The sequence below is a fragment of the Sciurus carolinensis genome, chromosome 1 (assembly GCF_902686445.1).
Source record: "Sciurus carolinensis chromosome 1, mSciCar1.2, whole genome shotgun sequence".
NCBI classification, from domain to species: Eukaryota; Metazoa; Chordata; class Mammalia; order Rodentia; family Sciuridae; genus Sciurus; species Sciurus carolinensis.
The window spans coordinates 136,373,647-136,392,084 of NC_062213.1; the positions used below are offsets into that span (position 1 = coordinate 136,373,647).

General features: G+C 37.2%; 1 protein-coding gene across 1 annotated transcript in view; it reads right to left on the bottom strand.

The window, feature by feature from the left end:
* Clca2 (chloride channel accessory 2) overlaps positions 1 to 18,438 on the bottom strand; it is a 38,243-nt gene that overhangs the window by 10,394 nt on the left and 9,411 nt on the right. The window contains exons 5-11 of the mRNA XM_047528200.1: positions 17,953 to 18,112; positions 15,025 to 15,252; positions 11,657 to 11,887; positions 10,408 to 10,585; positions 8,919 to 9,025; positions 3,960 to 4,184; positions 2,338 to 2,608 (exon numbers count right to left, since the gene is read on the bottom strand). Of these exons, the coding sequence (XP_047384156.1) occupies positions 2,338 to 2,608; positions 3,960 to 4,184; positions 8,919 to 9,025; positions 10,408 to 10,585; positions 11,657 to 11,887; positions 15,025 to 15,252; positions 17,953 to 18,112 (1,400 nt within the window). The remainder of the gene's footprint in view (positions 1 to 2,337; positions 2,609 to 3,959; positions 4,185 to 8,918; positions 9,026 to 10,407; positions 10,586 to 11,656; positions 11,888 to 15,024; positions 15,253 to 17,952; positions 18,113 to 18,438) is intronic.

The following is an 18,438-nucleotide window of genomic DNA, read 5'->3' on the forward strand; positions in this document are numbered from 1 at the left end:
TTTGGTTCTGTCCACAGTGCCATGCTCCACCGGGCATGGTGAAAGCTTTGCCAGTGCTAGGCTCCCTTCCTTTTGCACTGATCCTCAGAGAGCAGTTTAATTCAGAGTCAAGTCCATGACTGAATGGCAGGAATACCTAGACCCTAGAGTGGCAGGGGGACCACCAGCTTAGCCCAAGTACGAGTCACATTCATCATTCAAGTGCAGGTGGCCTTATTGGGCAAGCAGCTTGTCCAACGCTAGAGGTCAATTCAGTTCTCACACCACACTCCTGGCCCTGAATACCAGCACTATACCATTAATAAAGTGCTGTAGAATCTTCCTCTTCCCCATTGCAGAGGTAGGCTCCTTAACAGGAAAAAAAGTATAGTATATTTAAGTAAAAGAAGTGCTAAACATCTTACTATCAAGGGTAGATTTAGAAATTTTTTTCTATTGGAAATAAATAAAATTATTAGTGATTTAATGACTAATAAGATGGCTTATCATTGTTAAGAAATTCAAAGGAAAATCTCTCCATCACAAATTCACCACTGCCACCTTTTAATCACTGGGGTAGAAAGAAAAGGGGAAAGAACATTGGAGTTAAGAAGGCTGGCTTTATGGTGTAGATCTGCCACTTAGTAACTTTGAAGCTTAATATCTCACTTTTATTATCTATAAAATGGGGATAACTTATCATACAGGGTTGTCAGGATAGTTACCTGAGAGTATGTATGAGAAAGTACACTGTAAATTATAAAGCATTTTGTGAGTACAATTTTATTATTGTTCATTAATTTTGCTTCTCAGATAAATACTGCTTCTATTACAGAAAGTATTAGACAACTATGCACATGTGTGTTGAGTGTTGGGATGCAGACTAAATTTACTCTTTGATGATCTAAGCAGTATTTTTCAAACAAATGATTGAAGAAATAAATATAAAAGCCTATTGAACTGAATCAGGTAATTTCCCCTAAGAGAACAGGATCTGTTCTCCAGGCCAGTTTACAGGCTGGAGCAAAGAAGAAATATTCTGTAAAGTGCATATTTGGACTATACACAACAAAATGAAAACTCAGGCCATGCATAAGCAATCAGAACACGAGATGTTCATTTGTCTCCATTCCAATAGGCAAACAAGAAAACTTCTCTGGTATCCCTCTGAGATGAAATTGAACTACAGTCCTCTGAATGAACTTTGTTCATAAATGTCATACATGATTGCAATGGTAAGCTGCTCTACTAAAGGACTGCCAAACCACAAGTCTTGAAAAAAAATTAACTTTAAAATAACAGAGCAAAGGCATGTAATTTTATTAGCAGATTAAATATTTGGGAATACCAATGTAGACTGTAAGGTCTATTATCATTCTGAGAATTCAGTTTAGGAAAAGAACAGAATGGGGAACAGGAAATGAGGAACAACAAAAGAGTGTTAAAATTTAGTCAGAAAGAGTCCAAATGCTGCTGTTTGCCTGGTTGGATGCTCTGTTGTCCATATTGTATAATAATGGGCTCTGAATTCCATTTATGCAGAACAAGAGCTTTCAATTAGCATTTGCTTGTTTTACTTTGTATTCCCAGTGGTGGGGAAATCTCTATTTTGATTCCACTAACCTGCTGGCATGGTCTTCTTGGGACCAAGTCATACACATCAAAGGCACTGCCTCTGGCTCTGCCAGAGATGTGCTGTGTCCTCTCATCCACCCAACTACCTGGCCAAAGAATAGTCTAGAGCCATCTCATGAGTCGCAGTTCAATTTCCAAGATTTTCTTCACAACTGGGTCCAAAGGGAAAATATGGCTTAAGTGTCACTACACATCCCTTCTTGAGTTTTCATTTTCTATTTTAGCTGTCTGGTCTATTTATTTATTTATTTTTGCTGTAGTGGGGATCGAACCCAAGGCCTTAGTGCTTGCGAGGCAAGCACTCTACCGACTGAGCTATCTCCCAGGCCCACCGGCCTGATTATTGCAGTAAATGAGTAAAGCTGGTTACTCTGAGAGAAACACGGACATGTCATAAGGATGAACAATTCTGTTCATGCATGATCTCATGAAGCAAGAGCGACTGGTGTCACTGGCCATATGGAAGCCAAGACCAAGGGGTTCAGTGGCTTCCTCCCATCTTTTGGCAATCAAGACACGGTCACTCTGAAGAGCCTCACAGGGACTGCTTTCTCAGGTTAGCCTGCAGCTATTCAGTTTATCAGTGATTCTACGAGAATTTGAGAAGATTGAGAAAGAAAAACACTTGACTTAAAGAAATTTAAAGATAAGCTTGTATCAATGCAACTTCACCATACACGGCAACTCTTGTGACCTGTAAAGCACCATGACATTCCTGATTACCTGCTCCATCATCAGAAAGTTTCAGCATGACAGGATCTCCGATCTCTGGCTCAATCGTCGCTGTGACAGTGGCATTAAGAATGGGATAAAACCCTTTTTTTACACTTGCATAAATTATCATGGGATGAGGAAAATAGGTGCTGTCTCTTTCCACAAAGGCTTCCACAGTGGCTGGGGGCACAGCAGAGCTAGAGGCGCGGGAGGCCACTGTCACTTTCAGGGCCTGAGGAGAATGGTGTGTATTGTTCAGGGTGTATGTCCAGTGCCCAGGCTGCAAACAAAGGGTTTTTGTTTTATAAAGTGTGAGGGAGAAAAATGAACACTTAATTTTAAATCATACATCTAAGACCTTGAGGGTGGGGAGTTAAGATGCCATCACCTGTACGGCCTTCTTTGTTGGAATTCATGTGCTCTGCCATTTTCTAGTGAAGTCTGATTTAAGCATTGAGATCACCTATCTATCTGTTCTTGTTTTGGAATCATAACATTAGTAACAGATGAATGGCAGGAATCTCCACATCAAAAAGATCTCTTTGGTGTTTCGTCACAGGGCACCTAATCCAGACTAAGGGGTCAGGCAAATGGAGCAAGAAAAAAGAATAGCATCAACCCTTGTGCTCAGATGTGAAAAGAATACAAGGAACTGCAGAAAAGTTCAGTAGGATCAGAGCATAAAGTATTTGGCAGGAGGGTCAAGACAGGTTGATCAGATTTGCACTTCAGGAGGATCACTCTGATAGAGGTGAAGAATGAATTGGAGGGATGCCAGTTAGAGTCAAGGCCAGTTGAGAGGCCGCCAACAGCAACGGGGACAAGGATATTGTGTGTGATAAGGCACGGAGTTCAGGCAGTACAAGAGCCGATCTAATCAATCCCCTGCCCTGCTTAGGACTTTCAGTGGTTCCCCTTCATCACCAGGATTTGAGCCCCTCTTCCCTTTACTGCCCTGCAAAGCCCTTGCTGACCTGACTCGTCATTCCCCATCTCCTCCCTTCACCTGCATTCCCAGTGTATGTGTTACTCTACATAAGTGTGTAAGTTCATCCATATTGAACTACTTGCAGTTCTGTGAACAGCAATGTTTTCTCTGAACCTTTCTGTGGCCTCTTTATTTCCCATATTTTATCCATTTTAAAGTCCTCACTTCCAGGAAGAATTTCTCCTTCCCACCCTTCTGTATGCTCTGATAGTACCGGGTACTTACTCCTATCGCGGGATCTTATTGTAAAGCACCTACAAAACCCAGCACATGGTAAGTGCTCAAAAACATGTGTATTGCATTGTTCATGTTATAAGTTCTAGGTAGAGAATTTTTCCTAAGCATATAGAAAAGTGTGTCCATGTGGGTTCATAAAGAAGGATGAAAACTAGAAAAAAATTATTTGTACTTCTAGTAGAAATATTAATTTCTGTTGTTGAAGTTAGAAGCTTTTATGCACTATTTAAAGTTCTAAACTTTAGTTGCTCCTCTTAAATTTTTAACTTTCACAAAGAATTTTCATAAATTCCAAGTTTTGATTTATTAGAACAAAATATCCTTTATGGACGTCATTTAATAATGTGATTCAATTGAAAGTCAATTGGCTAAATGTTGTTATTATAAACAACCTCATAACACCTACCTTGGCAGTTCCTGGGATCAAAAGCCTAGCTGTCCGAAAAGTTCGATTGGTGATAAAATTAATTGTGGAGTACTTTCTTCCAGTAGGATCAAGTAATACAATCTCAGGGGGACCACTGGTCTGCCACATGACTAGGAAGATAGTGTCATTGCCCATGCTGTTATCCATAGTCACAGTGTTTTTCAATTGATGGTAAGGTCTAACATTTTCACCCATACTTTCAAGCTGTTAAAAAGAATATATATGTGAAAGTTTCTAGTATATATATATATGATCATTTCCCCCTTTTTATTTTTTTTGACAAACAAAAATAAATTTGCTAGAATAAAACATTTAATTTTGACATATAAATTTTCATATAAAAATACCTTGCCAGAGCAAAATATTATATAAGTGATTCTAAAATATTTTGTTGTAGTTAATCCAAGGATCACTTCATTATTCTTTATCAAGAATGATTTAGCTGTTCTCATATTATCTCTCATCAGAATCAACATTGGCCTCAGATCAGCAATTATAATAACAAACTTTTAAAAATTTTGGGAATGTACTTAAATTGTTTTAATTTTTAAATATACATCCAGATATTTTTATGGATTTAAATATGAAAAAAATTGAGTTTTGGTACATTTAAACACAATCATAAGCCATTTGAATAAACTATCTACATATGAGTGTGTGCATCTGTACGTGTTCAAATGTGTATAACATGTACAGTGCATACATGTGCCTGGCACTGTACTAAACACTTCACTTACATTATATCATCTGTTCTTTATGAAAACCTTATGAGACAATGCTGTTCACATTTTACAGATGAGAAGATTGAGGCCAAGAGAAGTAATTTGCCCAGTGTCACACAGCAAAAACATGGAATAGGATAAAACCCATGTGGGTTAACACTAAAGTTCCTGCATCTACTCACTGGGTATTCACAATGGATACAACTCTGTAAATAATTTTTTAATTACATTTATTAAAAAATTAGGAACACTGTAAAATTGCTCAAACCTAGAAAAATCATATTGGTGGATGACAGCAAAGGTATTGTGGATTGTTTGTTCTAGTCAATTTCACAAGTGTTTGTGTGCTGCACTCTCTGCTGGGCCGTGGGCTGCTGAAGGGTTTTTAGGGGTGACTCCTGTCCTAGAGGGTCTAATGATGTGTGAAAAATAGGGAGCAGCAGTCAATGTTGGGAATGTCAAGGCTAATTTGAGACCATGTGAAGAATATTTTATAGTAACTTTGTTTTTCATGGTTTTTTTTCATGTTTTTTTGACATTTGATTTTATAACATGTTAAAGAGGAAATTAATAGGGTATAAAGATTTTGGAGAATTAGCAAGAGAACTCTTTGTGGTCTATAACATATATTGTCATTTATAATTCACAGTTTTACTTTATCTTTTTAATTTAAATTTATTTTTAACTGATAAACATAAAAATTATACTTATTAATGGAGCGCCATATGTTGTTTTGATATAGGTATATACTGTGTAATGTTTAACTCAGGTGAAACATTTTATCTCCTAATTTATCATTTCTTTATGGTGAAAACTTTCAAAATCCTTTCTTTTAGTTGTTTGAAATATACTGCACATTATCATTATCTATAGTTACCCTACCTGCAGTAGTACAGCAGAACTTCTTACTCCTAACTGAAACTTACTTCTCCCTCTCTCCTACTCTCTACAACCTCTCTACACCCTCAACTTCTATGAGATCAGCTTTTTTATGTTCCACCTATGAGTGAGATCATGTGGCACTTATCTTTCTGTGCCTGCTTATGTCATTTGCTATCATGATCCCCAGTTCCATCCATGTTGATGCAAATAACTGGATTTTATTCTTTTTATGGCTAAATAGTGTTCCATTGTATACATGTACCACATTTTCTTTGACTGTTCTTCACTTGATGAATGCTTAGGTTGTTTCCATTTTTTTACTTTTGTGAATAGTACTGCAAAAAAATGGGAGTGCCAGTAATCTATCTGACATCCCTATTTCATTTCCTTTGGATATGTGCCCAGTGGTGGGATTACTGGATCATATGGTAGTTCTATTTTCAATTTTTTGAAGCACTTCCAAGCTGTCTGCATAATAGTTATACTAATTTACGTTCTCATCAACCCTGTGCTAAGTTTCTCTTTTTCCAGATCCTTGCCAAAATATGTTATCTTCTTTTTGATAATAACACATGAGGTGATATCTCACTGTGGTTTTGGTTTTCAGCTCCCTGATGATTAGTGATATTGAGCACCTTTTTATGTACCTGTCTTATTTTGAGAATTGTCTATTTAAGTCAATTGCCCATTTTAATTGGATTACTAGTTTTTATTTCTCTATTGAGTTTTTGAAGTTCCTAATATATTCTGGATATCAACCTCTTGTCAAAAATATATATTACAAATATTTTCTTCCATTCACTAGCTGTCTCTTTATTCTGTTGATTTTTTTCCTTTGCTGAACAGAAGCTTTTTAGTTTAATGTAATCCCATTTGTCTATTTTTTGCTTTTGTTTCCTGTGGTTTGGGGATCTTGTCCAAAAACTGCTTGCCATTCCAAAGTCCTGAATTATTTAGCCTATGCTTCCTTCTAGTAGTTTCATAATGCTGGGGAGGATATTGGCCAAATTTTATTGTTATATTGTGTGCGATATGAATATGAAATAACAAATTTCATCATTTTGCACAACCAATAAAAAGTGTGGAAAATAAATAAGTAAAATTGGCAAAAAAAGTTTTGCATTCAAGCTTTTAATACATTTTGAGTTGATTTTAGTAACTGGCAAGAGATAGAGGTCTAGTTTCATTTGTGCATGTGGATATCCAAGTTTCCCTGCACCATTTATTGAAAAGATTGCCTTTTCTCCAATGAGTGTTTTTAGTGCCTTTGTGGAAAATCAGTTGGCTATAGATGTGTGCATTTACTTCTGGACTGGCTATTCTATTCCACTGTGGCCTATCATATCTTGGTTATGCCATGTGCTATTGAGAAGAATGTGCATTCAGCAGTTAGGCTTATTTGATTAGGGTGAAGTTTAACTCTGTTTCCTTGTTGATCTTCTGTTTGGATTGATGAAAGTAGGGTATTAAATTCCCTTCTAGTCTTGTATTGGAGTCTATCTCTCATTTTGGGTCTCTTCATATTTGCTTCATGTATTTGGGTGCTCTGATATTAGGTGTGAACATATTAAGGATTGTTATTTCCTCTTGCTGAGTTGACCCTTTTATCATTATATAATGATATTGCTTATCTATTTTTATCACTTTTGTTTAAAAATCTCTCTTATGTGATGTAAGTATGGATACTCCTGCTTTCTTTTGGATTCAGTTTGCATAGGATAGCTTATTCTGTCTGTTTCCTAAGAGGTGAAATGAGTTTCCTATAAGCAACATATAACTGGGTCTTCTTAAAAAAATCTATTTAATCACCCTATGCCCTGTAGTTGGATAATTTAATCCTTTTACATCAATGTAATTGATCGGTAAAATCTTACTACCCCATTTTGTAACTTGTTTTCTATTTTTCTTTTTTTTCTCTCTCTCTCTCTTGTAGTCTTCTTTTGAGGTTGAGTGGTTTTCTCTACTAGTGTGTTCTGATTCCTCATTTATTACTTTTGGTATGTCTGTTAAAGATTTTTGCTTTGTAATTACCATGAGGCTTACAAAATATATCTTTTGATAATAAGCTATTATGAAATGATAGCAAAATAACATGGTTATAAAGACAAGAAAATAAACAAAAAAACCAGATTAATGAAACTCTACACTTATACTCCATTCCATTCCACAATTTGTATTTGATATCTCATTTTACATATTTCTATATTGCCTATCTCTTATCTTAATGTACCTATTATTAAATGTTTTATATTTCAGCCTTCATAATACAGATAGGAATGGTTTGTGTCCCATGTTTACAATATTAGAGGATTCTAAATTCATCTGTATAGTCATATGACCAGTGAATTTTATACCTTCTGATGTTTTCCTCTTACTCAGGAATATCTCTAGCTCCTAGTTTGAAGAACTCCCGTTAGCATTTCCTATGACAACTCTGATAGACATATATCCTTTTAGCTATTTCTTGGGAATGTCTTTATCTTGCAACTTCATTTCTAAAGCTGGGTAGAGGATTTTGGTTTGAAGTTTTTACCTTTAATATCGTGCCATCTCATGTTACTCTCTTGGCCTATAAGGTTTCTGCTAAGAAGTCTACTGTCAGACAAAGTGAGACACCTTATGTGTAAATTGTTTTTCTCTTGCTACCTTGTGAATCATCTGTTTATCTTTAACCTTAGAGAGCTTCATTATGATATGTCTTGGGCCATTTTTTTTTTTTTTACTTCTAACAAAGTGGTTATTGCCTTTACTGTATACATATCACCTTCATGTTAAATATTTCCTAACAATGTACTGAGTTCATTGTTTACATCAAGTCATTAACTTGGGAGATTCACTCACCATCTGTAAGGAAACTGAAGATGAAATTCTGTTCAAAACATTAGTCAGTTATGTACAGAATATCTTTAAAATAATTAGAAAAAATTTGATCCTTTTGAAAATGGCTTAATTAGCAAAAAAGCAAAAGTAAAATGCCATCTGGTTGGTGGGAAGTTATCATGGAACTGAAACTAAATAGTTTCTTATTTTTCTTCTGGGACCTTGCCCTCACCCCACCCCCACCTCTACTTGCCACAAAGAAGTAACTCTCACACACTTAGAAAAACAGAAGTAGTAATTATAGAAAATGGCTCCTAGAGAAGTACAGGCATCACCTGGCTCTTGTGACACCAAGGAGCTCAGTAAAAGCCTTCTACACACAAATGGTTACATACTGTAATGAGGTGAATGGAATAATTAGCACAATTCATCTATTTCCCTTGCTCCCCTCCCCCTTCATCAATAAATGCAACATGGAGGAAATGCTCCTCTGAAAAATCAATACCATATTCACCTGCATACTCTGCTGAAAAATGTCTCCAGTTCCAGAGGAAATTCTACTGAAAGCATCAATCATACTATTAGAGTTTGATTTATCCGGAACATAGAATTTGAAACCTCCTGAAATAGAGATTGGGAAATTAACTATAAAAATAGATAAAATAAAATAACAAAAAATATTAGACCTTTCCCAACAAACTTTCTTTGTATTAGAGTGTTAGTTTCAGGTAGGAGCTGAGCTTGACTCCCTGTGTGATGTCTTGTATAGCTGCATGGTAAGTGACCTTATCTGGTAGTTTTGTTTTGTTTTTTTTTTTTTTTTTTTTGCTCTATTTAGTTATACATGACAGCAGAATGCATTTAAATTCATTGTACATGAATGGAGCACAACTATTGATTTCTTCTCTGGTTGTACAGTCATACCATTCATGTGATGGTATGAGGACCTAGAGTAATAATGTCAATCTCATTCCACCATCCTTCCCACTCCTCTGCCCGCTTCCATCCTCCCACTCCCCTCTACCCAGTCCAAAGTTCTCCCATTTATCCCTTCCCCCCGCCATTATGGATCAGCATTCACATATCAGAGAAAACATTTAGCCTTTGGTTTTTTGGAATGGCTTATTTTGTTTAGCATGATATTCTCCAGCTCTATTCATTTACCTGCAAATGCCATAATTTTATTCTCCTTTAAGGCTGAGTGATATTCCATTGTGTATATATATCACAGTGTCATCCATTCATCTATTGAAGGACATCTAGGTTGGTTCCATAGCTTAGTTATTGTGAATTGAGCTGCTATAAACATTGATGTGGCTGTAGTATGCAGATTTTAAGTCTTTGGGGTATAGACCAAGGAGTGGGATAGGTGGGTCAAAGGGTGGTTCAGTTTTTTTCTGCTCTGTTCACAGATGTATTGTCCAGGCCTAGAATTCTGCCCATTATGTCAGAATTAAACAAGTACTTATTGAATAGTCTTGGAATCATTGCAATTCCTAGATAACTTAGGGTAATTGCTATCTATTTATATTGCTACATATTTACATTTATGTTCTGAAACATCACTTTTAAAAATAATTCAATAAATCCTAACTTTCAGTGGTCAAATCAGCATACTCATTTTTTACCAAATATAAGGAATATGAGATAAATTTATCTGTACTTCATCCAAAATAAAAAAGGATATGTATCTCACAATACTGTACCTGTCCCTATTATGGACATTAGTGCAGTTAGTTTTAAACATGTTTTTTAGCTCCATGATTATACATCCTTAGTCTGGTTTAACAAAGAAATTATATGAATATACTTTTATTGAATGCATTTAATTTGGACATTCTAGGGAAAATATAAAGAAATCAGCAAAATTTTGGCAACGATTTGTTGTGTGCTTTTAAGAAAATATTTTCATTTTTTTCAATTAAGTGAGTTTCATGGTTATGTTTTGAATATTTGAGTTTAAAGGACATGCTCTAGCAGATAAGTTTTTAGACATTTATTACCGGTAAGATGTGATAATTCCTCCAGTTTTCCCACCGCAGATGAGCCCAGGGCAATGGAGTGGACGGTTGACCCGCTGCTGAACACAGTGAGCAAGCAGTTGCCAATGTGCTCGTCACCTCCACTGGTCACTAATATGATCACAGAGCCATAAGCTTTGCCATTCAGTTTTTCAACCACCTGAACATAGAGTATCAGTCATTTCAAAGGAAATATAGTTCAAACTGTCTTATTGAGCAGGAGCATTCACTCTCATTCTAAATTACTTAAGAGTGGGACACAGGCGTCTTGGAGGTCCTCCTTGAATCCTCACACTCTGTGCCATCCCCACTCGGTCCTCACCTCACCCAATCATAGCACTCATCACCCCATGTGCCACTGCCACATTGATTGTGGGCGGGGACTTCTGTTCCAATACCATGATGTGTCCATAGCTAAGAACAGCGTCCCCCGTAGAGGATATGGGGTTCGTTACTGTATGAGAGCTTGCCTCTGAGACCCGCAAGTGACAATTAAGATGCTTAGAGCAGTGTTTCTCAACCTTGGCTACATATGAGAATTAGACAAGGAGATTTAAAAAATTTTAATGACCAGATCATGGCCAGATCAATGAAATCAGAATCTCTGGGGGTGACACAAAGGCATTAGTTGTTGGTGGTGGTTTTGGTGTTGGGAATTGAATCCAAAGCTTCAGACATACAAAGCAAGTGTTCTAGTACTGAACTACCCTAGCCTCTAAGTACTTTTTAACCAGGAAACTCCAGTGGACAGTCTAGGTGGAGACACAACTTGGCTATAGGCATCCTGAGGTCTTGCTTGCTACCAGATGCTTGACACAGGCTGCAGCTCAGATGCTTGTTTAGAGAGACTCTGACATTCATGAATGTCAGACACATACTCATTTTGACTAGAAAAACCGGGGTTACTCTGGCTACAGTTAGGATAGACTCAGAATAAATAGGAACAGTTTAAAAATTGTTCGGATATTAAGTCTCTCATTCTTGTCCATTGTATTCATTTATTTGTTCATTCCTTCAATAAGCATTTACCAAGCAACCATTACATGCTTTGTAAGGCACAATGGTGAACAAGACGTAGTCCTGGATTTTAAGGATAATCCATCTTTGCTCTCTAATAACTGAGGCTGCAGTAACCACATGGTAATAGATTACCCCTAATCAGAAGGAACATTAAAAACAAAATGGAGGAAAAAATAATGATGGTGATGAAGCTTTGGATACTCTACTGTACCTCAAATCCTTTCTTAAGCCCTGAGCAGATGCTGGTTTCTGCTTCAGCTGACACAGTGGTAGGCAGACGTGAAACCAGCAGCTTTCGGTCATCATCACTGTTAATTTGTTGTAGCTGGGCTCGGATCTCTCCTTTACCATCGAAACTGACAATGCCCACAAAAGAATGAATTTCAACAACCTGCATCAAGTAAAATTCAGCTGCTTGTTGCAGTCGAAGGAGTCTGTCAGCCTATGTCCCAAAAAGAAAAAGAAAAAAAAAATAGGTAACATTGTCTGATTTGTAGACAAAACTATGGGTAAGTAATTAAATTAGCAAATGTCTACTAATTCTTTAGAAATGGTGCATTATAATTCTTTGAGTTTTAAAGAGTGACATAATACTAGAATATTGTTCTATTAATTGTAGACTCAAAAATGCATGTTTTTGGGGAAACAGGGATGGTTTGGAACAAGCTCTTTATAATGAAGAACACATATCTTCACTATTTCTCTCCAACTCAGAACCAATTGAGTCTAGGTTTGTAACGGCTTCTTTTAAAATTCAGTCTAGTTAAGAGACAACATTGAAAAGAGACCCTGTGGTGGAGAGGAGTAAGAGTCAGAGGACCCAATGTCTATCTGTATGTTGCTACCCTCTTTTACGGTGGTCATCTGTAATGTGAGGACAATAGTATCTGTCCTAATTATTACATTAGAATTGCTGTGAGGATCAACTGAGATATTTATGACAGTTTAAAGTGATATCAGTGCCCAGGTTTGTGCAGGTGATGCTACTGATTAATTCACAAGAGTCACTTGTTTGGAAAGCTGTGAGGAAAGAGAAAGAAGCAGCAAGCTGAGCTGCAATGACCAGTTGATCAGGGATGATGGTGATCTTTTTCTTCAATCCAAACAGCTCCTCTAACATCCAGACCTGCATGTCACACTTTTTAGTCCCACACATATCTTAATGTCCCATAGATGTCTCCAACTCTACACACCTTTCATTCCTAATCTTGACCTCTGTTCCCAATTAGCCAGAAACCTGGAACTCTCTTTTACATCTCCTCTTACCAACCCCATGATCTTGAACAGATCCTATCAATTCAATATTAATTATAGCCAGACCAATCAATGCCCTTCCTCTGATCCAGTTCTTCTAATGTTGCCTCTTGGCTTCTGCACACACTTTCCTTTCCAGGAATGTCCTCCCTTTTCTTCCTTCATCTCATCCCACAGCCAGCTCCCACTTATCCTACAAGACTCAACTCCAGATTCACCCTATCAGTGAAGCCTTTTCTAGCAGTATCTTCCACAGCACCAGATGTGGTCTGGTTGGTGCTCCTCAGCAACTCACATCTCAGGCACCTCAGGGGAGACCTATCACACTCATGTATTTATTCACATGTGTGTGTCATGTCTTATGTTGTATTATGTTTCAAGGCAGATACCCCATTCTTGACATCTCTGTGCCCCCGACCCAGGTCAGCACTGTGGGGGGACTCGATGAATAATGGCCATAACTGTTCAATGACAGCACTGGCAGGAAAAGGGAGAGGGGAAACTTTCTTTGTCATGAGTTTGTTACTTTGTGCTTATTTCTCTTCTACTTATTTTAGGTCTTCTCTCAGATACAATTATCTTTCCCTTTCTCTTCATTCATTCTTGCTCAACAGGGGCAGATAGTCAATATAAATTACACAGAGACCATATTTGGGAAAATCATGCCCTGTTCAACTGCAGGCAGGCAACTTGCCCACATTATCCACATGCTGATTGCAGAAGTGGAGTTCCTAAATACTTCAGAGGGAAATATTCTCCGTTGATCCTAGGAATAAAAACAGGAGAAAGTCTCTCCTCCACAAGTACTATAATAAAAAATGACAGCTAACAGTGATTGATTATGAGCCCCAAATTTTATATTAATTGATTCATTTATTCCCCCTCAAAACCTAATAAAATGGATAGTAATATGCTGGTAAATATTTAATAACTGACTTTCTTGCTAAAGAAAAATGAGCTCTGACTTGTAGCAATTGTCAATTTTTATGGGACAAATATTCCTACATAACTGATATTACTGAATGTAGAGAGGGGGAAGATTGTGTAGGAGCTCACCCTTATGGATATAGATCAGGTATCAGGAGCTTTTTTTTTTTTTTTTTTTGGTAAAGGGCCAGATGGTAAATAATTTAGGCTTTGTGGGCCATTAGTTCTTTGTTCCAAGTACTCAATTCTGCTATTGCAGCAATAAAAAGGCATAGGTTATATATAACAAATGAGTTGCTGTGTTCCAAACTTGATTTATAGACACTGAAATTTGAATTTCATGTAACTTTTATGTGCCATAAAACATTATTCTCTTCATTTTTTCTTAACTATTTAAATCTAAAATTACTCTTAGCTCGTGAGAGCCATGTAAAAATAATTAGTGGGTCAGACTTGACCCATGAAATAGTTTGCCAATCCTGAGCATAGATAAAAATAACAAATAGTAGAAGAAAATAAGAAAATTATGAGTTTTGAGGATTTAGTATATTTTGATGTATTAATTTAATTGTAAGTTTATATAGTTTCAATTTGTGTTTTGGTGTGTGTGTGTGTGTGTGTGTGTGTGTGTGTGTGTGTGATGCTAGGGATTGAATTTAGGGCCTCGCACATGCTAAGCATGTGCTCTACCACTGAGCTATACCTCCGGACCCCTAGTTCAATTTTTAATAATAGCTGTTACAACTGTCTTTAAAGTTTCCTAAAAACTTAATAGTTGACTCTCATGAAAGCAGTTGTTATTATCTGTTTTACAGACGAGAATATTTTGCTTCAGAGAGGTCCTCTTACTCTTCATTACACAAACAGTAAGTAAAAGAGCCAGGACTTAAAATACACCTGCCTTGTGTGACTATGCCTTGAATCACTCTAAGAGATAGAGTCTTCCAGACTGTGTTTCCAGGAGGCTACTAGATTGTCAGGCAACTGAACTATAAGCTATTGTACACACTGGCTTGGAAAACACACACACACACAGTAGGTGTTCATGCCTGTTGCAAGTTTGGTCAATTGCCTCCTCCAGGGATGTTCACTAGTGAGTGGAATGTGGCCAGACAGGAGTTAATTGTTACACATAAGAGTTTTAGAAAAGAATCTTGGTGGGAATAGTCACAATTAGTAGCAAAAATGAGGGCTAGGAATTATCTATGCATTTATTTGTCTGAACCTTTTTGTTGGCGTCCACATTCTGAATTCATTCCTCTCAGCCTCAAGAAAATGCCTTTCACTGTTCCAAACCTTTTGGACTCCCCCACACTGATTCTTACCCCTGAAAATATAAAGAGTTGAAAACTAATAAGAAAAAATGAAGCTTTACAACATTTTAGTTCAGAATGTTACCTCTGCCATCTTGCTGGACACATCCAGCACTAAACAGACCACTTTGTCACTGGCATGTAGAAGAGTGAAAGTGGGAGGAGGTGGAAGCTCAGAACCCTTCAAGGGAAAGCTGCGATTGAAGTCAGTGGAGTCTGCAATCACATCCCATGCACTTCTGAGGCTGCACATTTGGTTCTGTAGGTTTGGAGCTTCTTGGTTGTGGGTACTTGCATTACAAAATTCAACTACCTGGAAAAAGAAGTCAATCAGAGAGTAAAACCTCCTTCCAGACACAACATACTTCTCATTTTCCAGCAAACAGGTGAAAGAAAGGGTAAGATGAAGGCAAGGAATCATAAGTGCTACAGTCAGACACTTCTCTCTTAAAATGACATCAAGTTTACAAATCAACTGTGGTACCTTTTGTTTGAAACACTAGCACCCTGTGGTACTGACAGCAATCTCTTAAAGCTTATTTGAACTTAGATAACAGAGAGCAGACAGGGTATGTACAACATAGTCTTAGAAAAATAAAGCAATCTCCCTCCCTTTTTTAGCATGATGTTGTGTTAAGGAAACACCCTAGGAGATGTTATCTTTGCCATCCTATTCATTGGAATCATTAAATAACAACTGCACCTTTATTTATGAATCAGTCAGCATATATTGATCTTGTGCAAATATTGATCCTGTAAGAATAGAATAAGGGGGAAAACCTTAAATCTACTTCCTGATGAAACCAAAATTATAGGTAATTGGGTTGAATGGAGGAATGGAGGCCATCTGAGTTGGACACCACCCCTGTGAGATTGGAATGTCAATGTCTCCAGAGCCCTTATTTTTTTATTTTGTTTTATTTTTTATTTTTTGGTGCTGAAACCATCCAGAGCCCTTTTGATCACCAAAGTTACCTGCCTATACTACCCCTCCCAGAAAGGTTGCAGACAGGGAATTGCTAATTAATGCCCCTTGGACCCCTATCGGCCTGATTTGCTTCATTTGGCCCTTCCCCCTGCCCTTCTGCTTCTCACCTTTTTTGCCATCTCACAGGCATCTCCTGGGCCTGGTCAGTAGGCAGCAAGGAGAAAGATAAGGGGAGAGAGAACAAGGGAGACCCTAATCTACAAAAGATGCAGGGTGTGCTCACTTATTGGGATACCAGAACATCAGCCACGGCCCCCTTCTCTCTCCCAGGAGAAGTTTGTGTTACTACCTTTAAATAAAACTTGCTTAATGAATGTGCTTGACGTGGCATGCTTTTCCTGGTGTTATACTTCGACATTTGAGGAAGCAGATAAACATCACTGATAAATGGGGGTATCACTGATACCCCTACTTAGAGATATAGTTTTAATTCATTTATTGAAAATAAAACAATGTCAATATCCCACTTAAATGTATGGTTTGCATTGCAAAGTAATATTTTACCATCTCTTCCCAGTGACTCTATTCCTAGAAGGAACCAATACTTCCTGCTAACAGAGCCAGGGGAGCTTAGAGCTAAAAGGAACTGTAGTCCCATCTCTAATTTCACAGAAGAGGAAGCTGAAGCCTTGTAAGATTAATACCTGCTTAAGGCATCAATTTCTGAGTAGAGTGGGCGACAGGAGTAGAAGTGTTTTGTTCATTTAGGTCTAAATCCCCTGTATTTCATGACTATGGCCAGGAGATTGTGAAACAGTTGTGATTGAATGTGTTTGAGTAAGGCTTTCAGAGGACTACAAAGAGCATACCTAGTCACAAGTAATATGCAGCAAATACCTGAAATTAAATTGGTTTTAATATGAAAGTTATAAATTTAAAACATAATGGATAGGACAAGAAATATGAAAAATCACCTTAAAGTTATAAATGATTCCTAACCTTAAGTAGAACCAAACTAAAGGAAAAGAAAAGTTAACTAAAGGGAAGGAAAGAAATATTTCAATACAAGAAGCATTAGTCAACCACAGAATCAGAGAAAACTCCACAAAGGCCGGTGCCCACCGTGTCCCCAGTCCCATGGAGAGATGACCCCTAGACTGACTTTCAGGTCTGTGTGAAGTTGGACAGTACATCAGGTCATGAAGGCTGATTCCACTGACCCCTTGAATTGCTTGACTCCCTCCTTCCTGACTCCATTTTCAGAGTGGACTTCCAGTGAGAAGTTGGCTACTCATGTTGCCTCCTTCAAAGAGAAAATGAACTGGCCGGATGATAAAAGTATGAGATATCCATAACAGCTGGAGCTCATTTTAAAAATAATTTTTATAAGTCTCTTGTCATTAGTGCGTTGTCAGTTAGTTAACATGGAATACTGGCAAGATTTGGCAGCCAAGCTGAGGGTTAGTTGACTTCCTCTATTGATACCTCACCTTTCTTCTTATATTCTATACTATGCAAAACAAAGGAAAGAGAATTGGGAAATGCAATTGTAGAGTGATTTACTACCTCAAATGAGAGAAATACAATCATTTATTTTATCAATCTCAATAATCCAATATAGTTTCCCATGAAAGCATACAAGAGCCAGGTGTGGTGGTACATGCTTATAATCCCAATGGCTCAGGAGGCTGAGGCAGGAGGATCACAAGTTCAAAGCCAGCCTCAGCAATTTAGTGAGGTCCTAAGCAACTAAGCAAGACCCTGTCTCAAAAAAAAAAAAAAAAAAAAAAAAAAAAAAAAAAAAAAGGCATACAGGAACAATGCTGTATAAGCATTTATGTTGTGGTCTCCAAGGTCCCCTTGTTAATTTGTCTTCCTGGAAAGCAAATTATCACATTCATAAAGGAATCTACATTTGGTGACCATCTTGGAAGGCCTCAGTTTTTAAGTACTTAACACATATACATTTATCTTGGGAAGAGATGAAATCTTACAGGACTTTGTCATTTCAAGGACATACTTACAGAAGATAAACTTTGCATGAACATTATTGACAGGACTTTGTCATTTCAAGGACATACTTACAGAAGATAAACTTTGCATGAACATTATTGATGCAGTTGCATTTTGGGTGCTGTTGTAGATAAACACACATCCTTCTTTGAAAAGCTTACTAATAATACAGTTTTCTTGGGGGCAAGGACCTTTTTCACACACAAAAATGCCTGTGATATCAGACGAACACCTAAAAATGGAAAGAAAAACTGGGAGTTGATTCTCTTTTAGAAGTACTTATGTTTATTCTTGACTAGTTTATATAATAATTTGTTTCAAGGACTATATCTTGCTAGATCCACATAAACATTTTAAACCTTGCTCTACTAAAAAAGCTCATTAATTTAGAAAGGCACTCCATTTTATTTTAAAGCATTGAATCTTGATGAAGGTGTTCTACATTGTCAAAGGCTTTAATCAATTAGGGTCAAAGCAAAAGTTTCTAGGAAACCCAGAGAAATTTAGAAGACCCAAAGAAGGGCATGAGTAGCAATAGCTGAGTCAGTGCTACTTTGG